At 39.3% G+C, this 17,914-nt stretch overlaps 1 protein-coding gene across 1 annotated transcript in view; it reads left to right on the forward strand.

Annotated features, from left to right (window-relative positions):
• The window catches only part of RELN (reelin), a 288,920-nt gene that overhangs the window by 162,512 nt on the left and 108,494 nt on the right, over positions 1–17,914 (forward strand). Inside the window, exons 11-13 of the mRNA XM_051610928.1 lie at positions 8,801–8,946; positions 12,981–13,132; positions 16,267–16,379. Coding sequence (XP_051466888.1) covers positions 8,801–8,946; positions 12,981–13,132; positions 16,267–16,379 — 411 coding nt within the window. The remainder of the gene's footprint in view (positions 1–8,800; positions 8,947–12,980; positions 13,133–16,266; positions 16,380–17,914) is intronic.

Raw genomic sequence — 17,914 nt, forward strand, 5'->3', positions numbered from 1 at the left:
TGCCAGCCTCATTGAGGAAGCTGAGTTTAAGACCAGGGAGTGGTACCTAATACCTGTTATTGACTTCTATGGACATGACCAATAAGCCCTGAAAATGTTCCAATATCAATATCCTGCCACAGTAAGTCCTTTAAGTAACAGGTCATCACCCTTCAGTTCATTCTAATTTTCCAGAAATGCATGTCAGCTTAGCAGAAGAGAAAGCTGTGTAAGAAGAGTGTGGGAGAACTGAACACTCACACAGAAAAATATGCTGAAAATGTGTCCACAAAAGTCCGTGACCTTTCACCACACCCTGAGCACATGAGGGCTGTGCACATCCTAGGTCTGCGAGTCCTTCCTGAACCTGTGTTGTTGTGTGTCACTCAGCAGGGAAGACAAGCACGCAGACCTAGGAGTTTGGCAAAAAAAAAAAAAAAGGTTGAATTAGCTATTCCACACCCCCAGCTCCAGAGCAGATTTCCAAATCTCTAAATACTCTGTTAATTAATAGGGATTGCATTGGATAGTCTTCTTTCAAAACAAACATCCTGATATTCCATATATATCTTTGTTGGATTTAATTGTGCTGAAATGAACAAATTTTTTTTTCTTTTTTTTTTTTTTAATCCTGTTTTAAAAAGGATTGAGGTACCCACTGTCTTAATTAGACCAAATATAGTTGTTTGCAGGAGGAAAGGTGATGCTCTAGGTGAAAATGGCAGGTTGAGAATGCTATGACCTTATATTGGACAAAATTCTACAGATACAGATGCTTCTGATAAGACTCTTGTTTTTTTGTAAGATATAGTGAGGCAGTATTTGGTCTGTGGGCCAAAACCAGCCTTCTAGCCAGCTGCTTTGCCTCGCAGGAGCCCTTACCCACCACATCTTCCTGGGAAGAGGCGAGCAGGCTTCCTGCTGCACCTCATCTGAGAGCCATTCCAGCTTCTCTGTGGGTGGAAGAAGTAGTGTGAACAGGGAGGAGAGGCGAAGAAAGAAGAGCAGGATGCACAAAACCTGTCCACTGGCTCCCTTTTGTGAGGATGTGGGCACTCTGAGCTGTGCCCACGAGGAGGCATCTGTCTATCTATCCATAGGACTGGATCTAACCCATGCATGGACCTTGTCTTGCTTTTTTTTTTGCCTTTTTTTTTTTTTTTAATAATCACACTTCTAATTAGAATAATAAGACTTAGATACAATGCCTGGGGATCATATGAACTGATAGGTTGTTGACTGTGGTGCTGTGAGTACTTGAAGCAGCTGAGAGTGGCTGTCAGGCAGCGATGCTGAACCTGCACCTTTCTCCATGCCAGTTCCCCATGGCTCAGAAGTGTGGTGGGGGTGGCAGGGAGCCAGCGTTAGCTCTGGGCTGGCGTCAAAGCACCAGGGGTCTTTCCTGCCTCCTAGAAAGAATGAATTTGGTCTTTGTGGGTCACTGTGAGATGCACATTAATAAAAACAACATGAATTGACCCGTTAGATGCCAAAGAATAGAAGCTACTTGGGTTGATTCTTTCTCACTCTAATTTTACAGTGGTGTAAATAGACATCATTACTTTCAGAAGAGCAGATGAGGTTTAATCATGCTCACTGCAGAGTGCTCGAAACATCAATAGTTTCCAATAACACAGAGGAATAGTACAGTTCATGCCAGTTAAATGACTCATTAATGAAATTGGTCATCACCGTGACCGACGTTGTACAAATATAATGAAATGTCCTAGAAAATTAAGGATGATGCAAATTATACGAATCACTCATAAACAAGCAAAGTGTTTTGAGTACCAGCCTTTGAATAACAGTTTGTAATAGGAATCAATGAGTGAAAACAGACTTCGTAAACTGTTACCACATCACAGGACAAGTTTCATCCCGTTGTTTTGGGAAGGGAAGTTGCACTATAACCTTCAGTGCACCTGGCCTGCTTGTGCAGCCAAGGTTCTTGTCCTGTAACCTACACTAAATGATGTAAAAATGTAGCATGTGGGAAAGATTAAAGCCCTGTTTATTTCATGGGAAAGTATTCTAATCACATTGTGGATTTTCCTTTTGTTAAAAAAGGGACTTCAGGCCAGAAGTGTTAACAGTCAAATCCACAGAATTTAGATTAGAACTTTTCCTAAATTCTGCCACCATACCTTTACAGGCTAAGAGTTTGCATACAGAGTACAATTGCATTAAGACTGAATCTATCCTTGTACCTGCTATCATGTCAAAATCTAAACATGTTTAAAACCTGCGTGACTCATTCCCAGAAAGATACAATATCTCGTTTATGACTCCATTGTCAATGCTGCTTTAATTAATTTTCTTCATCTTTTTTCCTTGTTCCTCTGCTTCTCATATCTCATCTGTTTGCATTGCCTAGATTTTAATTAAAAAAAAAACCCTCTCCCCTCTAAGGAGCAATCTGAAGTGGCAAAAATAATCACTTAAAATATTACAGTCATTAAAAAATTGGCTGTGGTCAAAGCCATGCATTTTCAATTTGCTGACAAATGATAGTTTAGTTTCCTTTTCAAGTGTGTTTTGTATTTGAATAGCACACACCAGCCAGCCTGGCTATCAGAGATGCTCCTCCAGCTGGGTGGGCTGTGTGACAACTCCTTAATGGGGGAAATTGATGGCCCTCTGCTCATGTAGAGGTGAAGGCACACTGGGCAGATTTCTTTCCATCTGCCATCAGCCCTTTGCAAGCTGGCACTGCCCAAATGCCCAACACGTTCATTCCAATGCAAGATATGTCGCCAAAAAATAAATGGTGAGGCTACAGCTGTCTGGAAGAATCACCAGGGCCATTAGGCCCAGGAGAGGTAACAGGAAGAGGGGCATCAGTGTTCGTCTCTGATAAAAACCTAATTAAATGATAGTAAAGATGACTGTGGATACTTCAAAGACACAGAGGCGAACAACATTTCCTTGTTGAGTGTTCTCTTTGAGCTCCAGGAAGAAAATATGCAACACCTCAGCCAAAAACTGTTACTCTGAAGAATGTCACACTAGTGTTTCCTGTTGATGCTTCACCAAATGGCATAGTTGTATCATTTAGTTGCCCTCTGTTCTGCTCTCCAAGTAAAGAAATCCTATCCTATGAAGCCAGGAGGTATTTATTGATTCACAAGTTTGATTGGAACAACTGGGACAGAAGCTGGTTTGGATGAACTGCAGTACTTCTGTTTGCATTCCCAATCTTCATCTTTTGAGCTTCTAAAAATCCTCAGGGCTGTGTTCTTAGCTGCAACTGTGCTGTAGGCTGATCTGGTTGACACTTGTGCTACTTCACATGTTAAGGGTGAACAGGAGACCTCCAGAGGTCCCTCCCAGACAACAGGTCAAATGTCTCCTTATGTGGTGCTCTCATACAGGACTTCAAAAATATGGAGAACATCCTGGCATGCTACACGATACAGGATCCCAGATCTTATTTGGGGCTCTTAAGCCATCTAGATGCTTCAGAAAGTTGGTCAGTATTTATTTATGAAAAGGTCCAATTGGAAAGCATCTGCTTCACCTAATTTAATTTCTCTGCTTTTGCTGCCCAATGGTCTTGAGCAGTCCCAGCTGAAACCCTTCTGCATCTCAGACAAAAAAAGAGGCTTTCCTAAAAGTCCCCACCAAAAAAAGGTGAAAGCTGTAGGTAGAAGAGGAGATATGTAAGAAGTATAAAGTATAAAGAGGGTGAGAGACTTTTGGCAGAAGTTTGATTTTGGAACTATACACCACTCTCTTCCATAGTCTGTGTCTTTAAATTATTAGCTAATGGCCTCATAATGTACAACAGAAAGCTCACTTGAATTAGTAAGACTTGCTGGTTCTCACAGACAACTCAGCTAAGAACTGTACTCATAGGTTAGAAATACTCATAGATTAGAAATATTCATAGATAACAGTGATTTTAGCATGAAACTGTATTTTTTGTAGTTGTGGTACCATTGTAATACCAAAGAGTCCTGAGCAAGGAATGAACCACTGTTGCTTCTTCAGACACAAATGAAAAGATAGCCTGTGTCCCCAGAAATTGCCATCCATTTATAAAAGAGGAGAAAGCTGGAGCCAGGGAGATATGGGAGTAGAAGGAAGTACTGCAAGAGGGGATAGTGCTCATCCCTTTAAGCTGTGCATTCTGCAGCATAATCAGTGGCAAGGCTTGTGGAGGAAAGCACCCGGGAAGTGTTTGAAGGACATAATCTTGTGGGGCACTTGCCATATGTGGTGGACAGAATGGGCAAGGGCATGCAAGTTTGGTCATCTCACCAGCAGACATAGTGGCAAGTATCACCAATCAAGGAAGTGAGGCATGAGATGGTGTATGTGGGAGGTGGTGGAGGCAGGTGAGGATGAGCCATGCTAGACCTTGAAATAGGGAAAAAGCAGCGATACTCTAACTGTCCAGTAGACAAACTTTAGGAACACAAAAAATTCAGAATGAAGACTAGGTTGAAAGCAAATCAAAGGATGCTGAGATATGGGAATGCATCCAGCCAATTTTCATTTTGCCCTATTCATGCAAAGCAATGGCTTTACAATTGCAGCTAGTGAATAATAGCATTGGTAGTGCCAGATGAAATTAAACAGGGGTTTTTTTGACTCTTGGGATGACCACAGTCCCTGAACAGAACTTGGCTTCCTTTCATTTGGCAAGAGGCAGGAGATGTTTATTTAGGAATACAAGAGTTTACTTATGGCAGGCTGATAGTCCTGCTCCGGTTGCAAACAATGGGAAGTAGCTGCTGTCGTGAAGTGGCTCCATTCAAGTTCCTGCAAGTGTCCTATGTTCTATCATGTGGGTGATTTGGGAGAAAACTCTGTTTAATTAAGGTTATCAGATTTGTCAAAGGATTTATTCTCTAAATTAATTTTTCCTCACAAATTAGTTAACTGTTCAGTATTCTAATTTGTGCAAGGACACACTAAATGTTTCATATGCTTTTAATCTCCCTTTAAATGCACAATAAAACTCCGCTTTATTTCTGGACCTACCACGGATGCTTCCATGGTAACAAGGAGAAATACCCTACAAGTTGCTCTCATTTAGCCTCTTTAGTTCCAAAATTTGCACAGTGAGCTAATTTGTTCTTATCTTATAAATCATTTAATGTAAAAACCAATGAAGCAGAGAAGAAATTTTAATCTTAAGTACATAGGGAGATCTGCAGTATCTTCATTTTGGGGGGAACTTAATCCAGTTAGTTTCAAAACAGAGTACATGTTCATTACGCATTTTTTATCACTTTAGAATGATTTTAAAAACCTGTAAAATTCAGTCCTTAAGTACTGGAAGTACTTAGACTACCTGCACTGCAAGTATAAAGCCTTTAATTTGGGAAAGAGGCAGCACAGTATGTAAATTGTACTTCAGGTCTTCGTTTCTAAAAGCTTGGATTCAAATCCTGGGTTGAACCCAAGAGAAAATCAGTCTGATGGTTTCAATTCAGTCTCTAATCCATTCAAGCCCTAGTACAAAACCACAAAATAATCCAACACAGTCAGCAGCCTCCTGGATGTTGAGCAAGGCTGACAAGGCAGTTGGGGGTGATGCCAGTGAGGAATCATCTCCTGTGGAGCTTCTTTTGCTCCTGCAAAATTTGGCTGAGTGTTCTTTGATGTTATTCACCCCTGAGCAGTCCATCAAATGTAAAAATTAAAACCAAACAAACAAAAAAAAAAAAAAAACAAAACCAAAAAAACAACCCCCCCAAAAAAAAGCAGAAATAGCAGTGACAGATAGAGATTGCTTGGAAAATTGAAAGAAAAATATTGAAGCTTAGTGTGAATTGGAGGGTGAGGAATAAACAGGTGAGGGAAATGTGGCAAGTAGGAGAGGATGAGATCATGAGCAGAGGAGCCTTGGTCCTTTCTGGGGCTGATCCTCACCTGCTTCTCCCATGTCCAGGATCCCATATTGTAGCACTGAAGCAAAAATGTACCAGAAAATGCTGGCCCTCCCTCAGAACTTCTTTAAAAGCCACAGATGTGTTTTGAGCATCTTTCTTACTCTTTCAAAAGACAGTGAGCTTCTCTTACTGGTTTCCTAGGTATGTAGAATAACAGAAGGAGTTAAACCCCAGCCTGAACTTTTCTTCTGCTTAGCTGTTTCAAATGAAATTCAGAGCGAACATGAACAGAGGTTGATTTGAGCCACACGTTGTGTGGGTCATTAACACATAGAATTTGCATAAAATGCATATTCACAGATACTGTGTAGCTGTGTATAGAAGCACAGAGATAGTTTTATGGAACTAATTAAATAAATTATGCTTCCATGTCCTTCTGAGCTTTCAGAAAGGGTTGATCATACACCACTGCATAAACAATTATGTATTCACCCTTTTGCCAAACTGCCCATTTATTTATCTTGACAACCTAAATGGAAACTCCATCAGACATACTTCAGTAAATATTCTGTTAGACAGCAGAAGGACATACAAACAGTAAATGATAATGGAGTTCTATCTGGTTTGTGTTTATTTTAACAGGTGGCTTTCATCAGGCAAAAAATTACTAATTACATGCCCCACTATCAAGTATATACTTACATATAACTTAACACCTGAGAAATAAGTAAGGTTTCCAAAGGATTTTCCAAAGCTTGTATGCAATTGTAATAACTATCTCAGTAGGATCTGTTTGTCTATGTTTTTTCTAAGATGTGAAGGGTTATGTATAAATTTGAACTAAGCTTTAGTCTGGATATTTATTTTATTATATTTACTTGACTACTTGCAGATAATAGGAGTTTTGTGGCAGATTTATTGACAGGCAAGGGATACTTCATTTCTGTTTGGCAAATGAAGAATATTCTGAAAAGCAATAAGCAAAATAAACAAATTACTCTTTAAAATTCTGGTGTTAGCAATACCTGTAAGCATGAAGGATAAAGTCAGTGAACAAAAGCCATTCCTCAATTATAAATAACTACATAGTAAAAACAGTGTTTTTCAAAGAGGAGTAAAATATAAACCTGTTTGATTAATTTCTGCTGGTTATAAAATATTTTCTTTGTAAATTTTCCCATCTTTTCAATTGCAACAGCTGCATATATGGTGCACTGTACATATGGTGCATTAACAGAGTAAGGAGACTTGTGACAAAATCTATTTAATTTCTGTGATAAATTATCAACACTTCAGAATCATTCTATTGCTTTGACCTTTCTTTGCAAGAAAGAAACTTTAACAGGAATTTATTTATTTTTGCAGTTGAAACAGCCTTTACATTTTTATAGTATATTTATTTCTTTAAATTATATTTAGCCAGTGATAACATAGAGCTGTAGTAAGTCAAGTATAGATCAGAAAGTCTTTATGCAAAAATCAGATTTCAAGTACTCAGATCTTTTTTAACAATGTGTAGGCACCTCTAAAAATGTAGTCACAAATTAAATTCCTAAGTATAAATTAATTGCTAAGTTATAGGCAAACATACTTGAAAATCATCAACAAAGCAATATCAATCATGTCCTTTCTTGGCATTGATAAACTAAGCAAGAGTTACAGAATATGACAAAATGTGTTACTTTATACTTTGTTTGTAAAATCCCGTAGACAAAGATTTATTGGACACTTTTCATTTATTGCTACATCTTTCTCTTTGTTAAAAATTTAATTATTCACTTAATGTGACACTACCATGACCTTTTTAAATGTAGAAGGGTGAACGTCATTCTTTCCCTTGGCATGTTGTGAAGGGGTTCAGAGAGAGGAGGGCACTGCATGGATGATACTGAAAAGGTCAATGCAATTTAGCATTATTGTACCTCTTTTTCAGGTGTTCAACTGTCATAAGAATGCAGAATTCTTGTAATTAATAATTTATTACTTCAGCTTTTGCTTTTAAAGTGACCAAGATTTAAAAAAAAAAAAAAAGTGTTAACTAATTTCTAATTTTATCAGTGTTTGTTTAAATGCAAACAATTCAATGAAATACCAAGTTCTCAGTTTGCACTAAAGACAGGTAGACCTTCTTTAGAAGCTTCCATGATCTGTTTCTTCCACACAGATTTTGCAGACTTTTAGCATGTGATCAGACACACAAATATAGGATTGGGGAAATAAGAAAATCTGTACTGTAACCTTGACGTGCTCCTCACAGCTTCTTCCAGGTTGATACTCCTGGGAAGTCATGGCAGTCAGGGCACATTGGGGCAGATGTGTGGCTTCATTTAATGCTGCTGACGTGGTATCTACAAAAATGCAATGGGACAAGCAGATGCTTTGGGTTTTTGGGCAGCCTCAGGACCCCAAGTCTGCTGTATCACAAGAGCTGGTTGCCTCTAGAGCTAATTTTTTGCTATATTCAAATTAAATATGGCAATTGTAGCCTTTTCATTTGTTTTCATTTGTTCCGTTCAGGCCCGAAGTTTACTGCATAACAATGCATAGCAATTTTACACACAAACACCTCTGGCAAAAATTCAGTCATGGAGATCTGTATTCTACAGCAATAAACCCTTGTGCCAACAAAATACCCACAGCAATATCTGACAGACTTCTAAAGTTATTTGTACACACAGTTGCGTGTGTGCCAGACATAATACTTTAAATTAAACACCCAAATGGATGGCACACCTCTTTTCTATGTTTTACGATGATCTGCAGTATGTTTGTAAGGAGAAAGGTAGAAGATTAGGACACAGCCATCACTGGAGTGGGTCAAGAAAGAGAAAAGATTCTTGCTCTTATTTAATTTTTATTTTGTTTCAGTTGTCAGTGAGTCATTGGATAACACAGAGCTCACTCTGAGCTCTGACACTGTGTGAAGCAGGACACCTTACAAACCAAATGTAACATCACCTCTCATGTGCTCCTGTCCATAGCATAGTTGCCAGTCTGATGGAAACTCCATCTACTTTCACGGGACAGAAGGCAGTGAGTTCAATTTTGCCACAACCCGGGATGTGGACCTTTCCATGGAGGATACCCAGGAGCAGTGGGCAGAAGAGTTTGAGAGCCAGCCTAACGGGTGAGTCCCCCTCAGCTCTGTAGGGCCATGAGAATAAATAGCTCTACAGTAAATAACAGGTGACTGTGGATTTTAGGAAGGAATGAATTCAGAAAGCCCAGGAGGAGCAGTCTGGCTTCAGACCATCCTGTCTCCAAAGGTTTTCCTGACAAATCATGTTCGTGAATGATATAATCACTCTGAAGAAACACGTGATGTTGATCTGTTTTTTCATTCTGTCACAAACTCATATCCATATGAAATCAAATTCTTTGAGAAATTCATCCCCCTGTGGATCCCTGCTGTGACCCGCCCTTTGCAATGAGAGAGCTCCTGCTTGTGCAGAAGCTTGCGGGTGCCAGAGGAGGAGAAGGTGGAGGCAGGACAGCTGAAGCAGCAGCCTGCTCCCACCTTCCAGCACCAAGAACATGGCCATGCCTGCCATGCCAGAGCTGAGGATTTGGCTAGTAATTTGCTGGTTTAACTTCGAATACATTTGGATTCAAACAGCACCTGTAAAGCCAGATCCAGCAGGGACTGCTTCAAGGGCACAGAAAGTAAAGAAACCACCTAGGAGAGCAAAATTACTGCTCTTACCAAAACATTAGAGAGCTTTAAAGAAAAAAAATAAATAGTGTTATATACCTCAGTGTATATATCTGACAAAAAGAAAATAACCAACAATGTGGTCTTGATTCTTTTTTATTTAAAAACATAAATAATTTCATTAGTTGCTGTAACCCCGGGGCAATGAGAAACATACACTGTTAATTTATGGGTCTCTATTGAATGTTGATGTTAACCTACAAAGTGCTCCAGATCATTAGCAGCTGATTCAAATGCTGCCTATGCTGTGCTGAAGGTAAAGAGCACATTTTAAGAAACACATGCTAATGTGTCCTGTGGTTTATTTGTGGCTCACAGAAAAAATATTAACTGTGCACTCTGTCCCAGAGTGAATAATCAACCCATGGCACAGCGGGTGCTGTTCCAGACAAAGGAAAGAAAATGAATATGTTTGTGTTGTGTCTTAGGTGACCATGCGGGATGTGTTTGAGATGTTCTCTTAGTCTCTTTTCATTCTTATTAAAACAGGATGGGAGTTTTATATGGGGACATTTGCCCTGTGTGTGCTGGACCAGGTGTTTAGTTGAACTAAATCAAGCCAGACCCCTCATCGTCAGCTTTTCTCATCAGGACACCTCCTTTTTAGAATCAATTTCAGTAGTAAATGCTGTAGGGAGTAGAAATATGGAATAAAATGCTTATACCATACCATAATGTGTCATTTCTTCTGAATTAGGAGCATTACAATTTCACCCTCACGCAGTGCTCAGCTGCAGCCTGCTGATGCCCCTGCTCCCAGCCAGCAGATGTGTTTTGCTCTCATCCTGCCTGCAGTCCCAGAAGCCAGATCTTGATCTGCCACCCTGCATGTAAAATCTTGGTGGTGCAGCAGCCTGCCCTTGCAGGGAGTAACTGTTTTGTCTCAGGTACTAAGCAGCCAGCCCAAAGCCTCATTATTTTTTTTTTTTTAAATGCAAAGACAAAAGCTTTTTTTTATTTGAATTTTTATTCTACATTAGAAATTTCCCTCTTTCAATTGTGCTGTAAGAATGGGAGTTTAAATTGCATTCAGCTGTGAACATGGACTGAACTCAAGTGATGTTATGGACTACACCCCCATGGTATAAAATTGTTACCACCACTGTCCCTCTGTGCAACATTTCTGTGGGCTTTGCTTTGGAAATTGTGCACAACTGCAAATAGATGAAATTCCTTAATTCCTTCTTACATAAATATTTTTTAATATTATTTAAACAATATTTGAAAGACTGTTTTACTGTATTCAAATAGTCACAGAAACACTTTATGCCTGAGAAGGATGTTCTCAGGCTCCCCCTTGTAGCATTAGCTGGAGCCTTGTCTCAAAGGCAAGGAAAAGCATCCCTTAGAAGGGAGAGCAAAAGGAAGCTCATGTGTAGGGGTCACCACCACCTTCTCTGCATCAAATGCTCTCAGTGGTGAGAGATCTGAAAGAGCTCAACAGTGAGGGCAGAGGAGCTTATAATGGTTTTAATAAGCAGTTTATTGGTATCTTTTGCATGTCCCACCTAAAACAATAGGCTACATGGATTGTGGTTGTTGTTAGAACCTCACATCTTCCCACTGTCATCTTGCTTTTCTTTAATTGCATAAATTAGAGCCCAATTCTAAAAGTGGACAGATCTTCTCACTAGGCTGCTTCTGGCCTCTCTAGAAGACACATTGCCACTTTGAACCTTTGTGTCCAGTAGATCTAATTTCTATCTATAAATCATTCTATCATCTGTTTTGTAAAGAAGAATTTCAAGAGTCATGCGAGGGATAAATGAATCCAAATACTACATTCAATCAAGAATGTCTACATCTCTGTCATGCCATCACTCAGGTTCCTTCTCCATTTATCCTTACAGAAAATACATTGGTGTGTTTTTATCAAAGTGCCAGTTTTTTAACATTGTAGAACTTTCTGGTTTTCGTTTCTAATGCTGCCTAAAAGGAGAGGATGTGTGGGAACAGCCATGATGTGCATCATTCATGACTGCGAGTTGTTTTGTGGGTCACTACAGAGAATGTTTTAATTGAGCTAAATAGAGCATACAAAAGATCAATGGAGCATTGTGAGATTTTGTCATGTAAGTTAAAGTAGGTGCACCTGTTTAATTCAGTACTTCCCTTCAGCCCAAGAGACCCATTTTCAAATTTGTATTTTGATTATACTGTATATTATCTTTTAAAAGTCTGCACGACTAAAATGCTTCCCTCAGAATTAGGGTTAGGTTAGACCAGGCTTCCATTAACATATTTATATTTAAATCAAAAAGCTTTTAAGTGATGCTAAGCTTGTGGAAATGACTGGCTGTTTTAAAGCAGGATTTCCAGACAGGAACATTGTTGGTCTCTCACAGCTTAGGTCAACAGGGAAACTGGCAGCTTTTAAGAAGAGCCCTGAAATACATTTTTAAATAATTTGAAGGGTTAAACTGATAAATAGACTGTTAAGTTATTGAAAGGACAGTTTTTTGACTTGTCGTATGGGCATATCACTGCCAGAGATTGTTCCTGCTGCAAATGGACAGGAAAAGGCTCTGCCTTCCCTTCTGGACTTCAGTGTTTTCTCATCCATCCTGAATTGTGCTGGCTAGTTAAACAACAGAATTATCAGGATTTAGTGTTTCTGGATTATTTCCTTGCTTTTCAGACCTATATTTAAAAAATATTTTATTATGAATTAATTAAAACTTCAACATGAATAATAATGAATCAGACCAAAATAATGTATGAGTTTTCAACAGTTTCTAATCTTTCAAAATATTTTAATTGAGTTTTGACAAAGCCAACACTTTCCTGAGGAAAACATATTTTAAATAAAAAAATATTTATTTGAAAACTCTGCAACAGCTGTTTTAATTATCACTGAATAAAAATAAGAGGAAATGTTGCACAGAAGATCTAAGATTGCATCATCACATATTAAAAATACTGCAGCCTTTTTTCATACTCTGTTCATGTGTTAGTTAAAAACTTACCTCAGAAAGATGAAAAGAGAACATTTTCAGCTATTACCTGTGTATCCAATGACTGTATACCAGATATGGTGGACATGTGGCTTTTCAAGTTTCACTGACTATAAACCTTAGATTAAACAAAATGCAATTATATTTTAAACATTTTGATGCCAGAACAATAATGAAGATGATGGAACAACTCAACACTAAATAGTTGGTAAGAACATTCATGAAATGCCTCATTATTTTTTTTAGTAACTCATGCTTTTCTGCCAATTTATTTTAAATGTTTATATTTACTTTGCTTTATTTGAGTCAGCTGAGTTTAAAAACTAGTAATGAATATGTACGTAATGTAGGAATAACACTTCGAACACTGCATTTTATTGTCCTCTGTAAGAGCAGCTAGTTTTGGATATGCTAATTAACTCCTGGAACATGTTTTGTGTGAGTTTATCAGTAACCTGCCTCTGCACATTCCTGACCCACTGTTGACCTCTCCAGGTGGGACATATTTGGAGCCATCATTGGTACTGAATGTGGGACACTGGAATCTGGCTCAGCTGTGGTATTTCTAAGAGATGGGGAAAGAAAAATATGCACTCCATACATGGATGCTACAGGTTATGGGAACTTGAGATTTTATTTCAGTATGGGTGAGTATATATTCCTAATGTAACACAACATGTGGAGCATGTGAAATTTAAATTGCACAGTGTGGACAGAACTATTTTAAATACTCCCCAAAGAGGATAGCTCAAATTTGTGTGTGATGCACATGAGGATATATGACAGACCACTATCAGGCAGACCAAGAGTTCACCTTTCTGGATGCCAGCACAGATGTAAAACCACGGTGGGCACATAAACAGCCCTCAAAAAATATTCTCCCAGATGACACTGACTTGCAGATAAAAATCTTTCTGAACTAGACAGGGGACTTGGGGTTTAGTAGCCCTTGGCGGGAATTTCTTCTATAGATTTATCCAGCCATTTTTTTGGCTGATATAAACATTTAGCTCCAGGTTAAAACAGTTTAATAAGAAGTTACATAAAGTTGTTTCTGTAAAGTCAGTATCTCAGCTTCCTTTATGGTTAGAGGAAATGTGGTCAGTATTGTTGCCAGAAACACCATTCAGTTCACCATGAAATATCTGTGCTAGAGCAGCTGAGCAGCTCCCTAGACTCCACTGACTGCCTGACTGCCTTGGTTGGATCTCCCCTTATATGAAGGAAGCTTAAGCACCTGGTGCACACACAGGTGTGGGTTAAATCTTGTTCAGTCCTCAGGCAAGATTCATTACACAAGCACAGGTTGGTTTTGCTGCTTGAGGTGTCCAAGTCTCTGAAAAATCAGCACAAAACTGAGCTATAACTCAGGATTTGTGGGAGAGGCACAGCCTGCTGGAGTAGCAGGTAGGTCAGGCAAGTCCCTCTAGAATGTCAAAAATGATCCTTGGTACTAGTTTTTATCAACTGAACCTGCGTGCTGTGCCCACCACTGTTGTGAATCTGTAGCCCCTCCATAGTTTAGAAGTTCTAAATGTGATTAAGTACCTTACCTTGTACCTTCTAATTTCATTCAATGCCTGTTACTTCTAATTTTGGAAGGCTTCTTATAGTCAGATGGGGCTTTGAGCAACCTGGTCTTAGTGGAAGATGTCCCTGCCCACTGCAAGATTTGGAACTAGATGATCTTTAAGGTCCCTTCCAACCCAAACCATTCTACAATTCTATATGATTATATGAGAATAAATGGTCATATCTTTGTCCTCCTTACCACACTACAGTGGATTTTACAGGTACCTGTCATACACTTCTGCGGTCACAATCATGTGAACCCTGGTGTTAATCCATCAGAGTGAAAAGAGTTGCACCCAAGGATCAGATAGGAGTAGCACAGAGGTGGAACAGTCATGCTTGGCTGAGCCCACAGAATAGTTTCTGCTCAAAAGCTCTTATATTTATAAACATTTTCCTTTCCTAATGTATTGGCCCAGGGTGAGACTCATCATGGGCTATAATGTGCTACAGGCTTGGAGCACAGCCTACATGTGGCATCCCTAGTGAAAAGCACTGTTGTGGTGTCGGCATCATCTGTGAACCTTCCCTGCTGGGACAAAGTACAACCTCACTGATTCACCAGAGCTGAGAAGCAGCCAAGAGCAAACCTGTCCTGCCACTTTCCCTCCCCACTGTTGTCAGTGCAACTGCACTAGTTCTGTCTTGCAGTGGTCCAAAATCCCTGAGAACATGGTGGTTCTCATTCAGTACCTCACAGTGTTTTTCCAGAGCTTTTATTTTGCACATAAAGGAAATTGCATGAGGTTATTCTCTCAACACCAGGTTTAGAGGAGGTGAGGGGGTTTGCTTAAAAGTAGAGAATAATAGAATAATAAAGGAGGAAGCAGAGACTAAACTTGTGACCTCCACAAGCAACCTTCTGAATCAACCAGAAAAAACAGCCTGTATTTAATGAGTGGAAGACCTCATGTTGTTGTCCTAAATTGCTGCACACCTCCTCTGTGTTACACAAATTACCAATAAAGAACAGGAAAAAGAGGATGCTTCTTCCAAGCATTACAACACCTGCAAGAGAAACAGGAAAGAAATTTGCTCAACCTTCTGAACTTAGGGGAGAATTGTCAGCACACACAGGCACAGGGAATAGTGGGATATCACTTAAAAAATGTATTCTGTACATACTTGTAAGTTAAATAAATAATTAGTTTAATATTCAGGCAAGCAGAGGATTTGAAAGGACACAGGGGTGTTCCTTATTACAGTATAGTACACATCAAAGATGCACATCTTACCTAGCTCTCTGGAAAGCTTTGCCTACTCCCTTCCAGGAACTGGCCATTTGTAGTGAAAGTAGCAGAGAAAGTGTTTAATATATGCAATGTTTCTACTTCACAGCTTTCAAAGAAGCTTCCTACTCCTGTTTTTTTCTGGGGTTTTTGTTTGTTTGTTTTTTAAATACCTGCAATACTCAAGTGTACAGGGAAATTATGTTTCCTGTTCCAATTACAGATACTTTGTTTTGAAGACTTTTTTCCAGAACCCCAAACTAATGAGATGGTGTCCCCTTCATAACTATAATGCAGAGCTTAATGCTCAAATTTGCCAACACATCTGCTCTTTTGGAGAAGGTTAATAAGTAATACAAAGGTATTTCAAATGCTGCCCCATTCCAGAGAGGAAACCAACTCACACAGATCTTCAGTGATACAATAGATTCCATCTATCCCTTTTAAGATATGGTGTAGACAGTACAAGAAGCAGCACAACCAAAAAGTTACGCAGCAGTCTTCCTCATTTCCCACTGAGAGTGCATTCTCAGCTGCCAGCCTCTCAGCTGAGAAGTATTTAAGAGCTCCTCACATACAATGTGTGTGGCTGCACGAAGTGTGAGTAGTGAATAATAGTTTTCTGGTGAGAGCTCAAAAAACAGAGCATTTCTATGTAAATAGGATTTAAGACATACAGATAGAAGTACTGCTTTGGGCACAGCATTTTCTATTAAAATTGTTTTGATAAGCTGATTAAGAGAGTTACTTGAGGTTTTCCTCATTGTCAGCCCCCTTGATCTCTGGTACTGTGTATCTGATCAAATAGTTCTTACGCATTTTTTCCTTAGGGCTGGTGTTCTTTTTTTTTTTCCATATCCTTAGTTTAACAGCATCTGGTTGTAATTACTTTTGTAATTATGGCTGTGTAATATGATTCCACTTTCTAAAAGCAAGGACCCCAATTAATTTTTTTTCTCCCTCACATGTGTGTTGTACAGGGGGAACCTGTGATTCTGGAGAATCCCATCAAAATGATGTCATACTTTATGCCAAGATTGAAGGCAAGAGAGAGCACATACCTCTTGATACCCTGACCTATGCTGCTTACAAGGTAAATTATCTTAAAAAAAGTAAGTGGATGGAATGGATAGATCAATTTATTTTTAAGCTGCCATGACAATGTCCTGTGTTGCACTCCACAGGGGCAGTCACACATGATCTTCCCAAGCACATAAATCCTGTGCGGATCTCACAGTGAGGGGATGTCTCTGTGACACAGCACTGCAGTTATTGCAGGAGCAGGGAAAGAGGCGAATGGGCAACAGGCAAAATTTTCAGCTGAAAACTTTGGTGATAACACCTCCCCACAAATAATTACTCCTGTCTGCGGTTAAGCTCCTGCTAGATATGGTTTGATACTCAGTAGCTATGTCCTGAGAGGGTCAGTTATGGTGAGATCAGTGGCTGGGAAATGCCTGGATATCTTTCCTGAGCCGGGTGCAGGATATTTCATTATTTACTCTTTTCATTTCCATTTTAAATACAGTTGTGTGTCCTTTTAGAGGGTCTGCAGTGATGTGGGCAGAACTAAGCCATGGAACGTGGTTACTGCTGCATGGGCAGCTTGTCCTCTGCTGATGGTGCAGCCTCCTCCCAGCCATGTCCACCACCCTCAGGCAGGACAATAAGGACCTCAGGTTCCTTCCTGTCTAGGGCAAGGAAACATTTAAACCAAAAAAGTCTACCCTGAGTAGCCCATCCCTGAGGGTGGCTTTAGTGTGCTGCTGTGAAAAAGAGAACAAAAATTGATACATAAAACACACACATGGATGCTCTGGTGATGGAAATGCAATATGTTTATACAGAGTGTAGGAAATTTGGTGGTAAAGATGCATCTGATTTCAAGCCCAGGTTTGTGTGCGTTTTCACTGTAACTCTGGCATTCAGAAAGCAAATGTTTACAATAAAGTTTGGCCTGAGTTTGGTTGAGTCACTTGCATTGTTTCATTGTGCGTGGCTTCCCTCCTTGCCCGCTTCTGTGTGAAAGACAGGGTAAAACTTTTTTTAAAACTAAGGAAGCTGTAATTGTAAAATAATAAAAAATTAATTGGGGAACTCAGGGAGAGATAGGATCTGAAATTACACTGAATTCATTGTGAAGTGGTTTTTTTTAAACAAGCAGTTTTAAAGCTGACATCCTCTTTTGACATACTAAAGGTCTAGTTACGTTGCTTTAGGACAAAGGCTAAGCTTTGTAAAGCACTGCTTTCATTTATTTCCACAACATAACATCCTCCCTACATAGGCCTGTGAACTCACACTGTTACTCCATTCTCACATATCACAGTAGACAAGCCTTTATCCTGCCTTTGCTTCTGTGAGCTAAAAGGCTGCAGGACAAGTAGCATCTTCCATTGTCAATGAAGCACTGACAAACTAGTGTTTTGCAGAATACAGAAGGTACAGCATTTTTACAACCAAGAAACTGATGCCACTAAGCAGATAAGAACTGGTATTCCAAGTGTTAACAGCTATGCAAGAATATAAAATGTGGAAAAAAAGGTGGCTAAAAAAGGTTAACAATGAAGCAAGAAGAGAGAGAAAAGCACGTGTTTGATTCAGCACATTTGAAGTTGCTTTTCTATT

The sequence above is a fragment of the Apus apus genome, chromosome 1, assembly GCF_020740795.1.
Source record: "Apus apus isolate bApuApu2 chromosome 1, bApuApu2.pri.cur, whole genome shotgun sequence".
Taxonomy (NCBI): Eukaryota; Metazoa; Chordata; class Aves; order Apodiformes; family Apodidae; genus Apus; species Apus apus.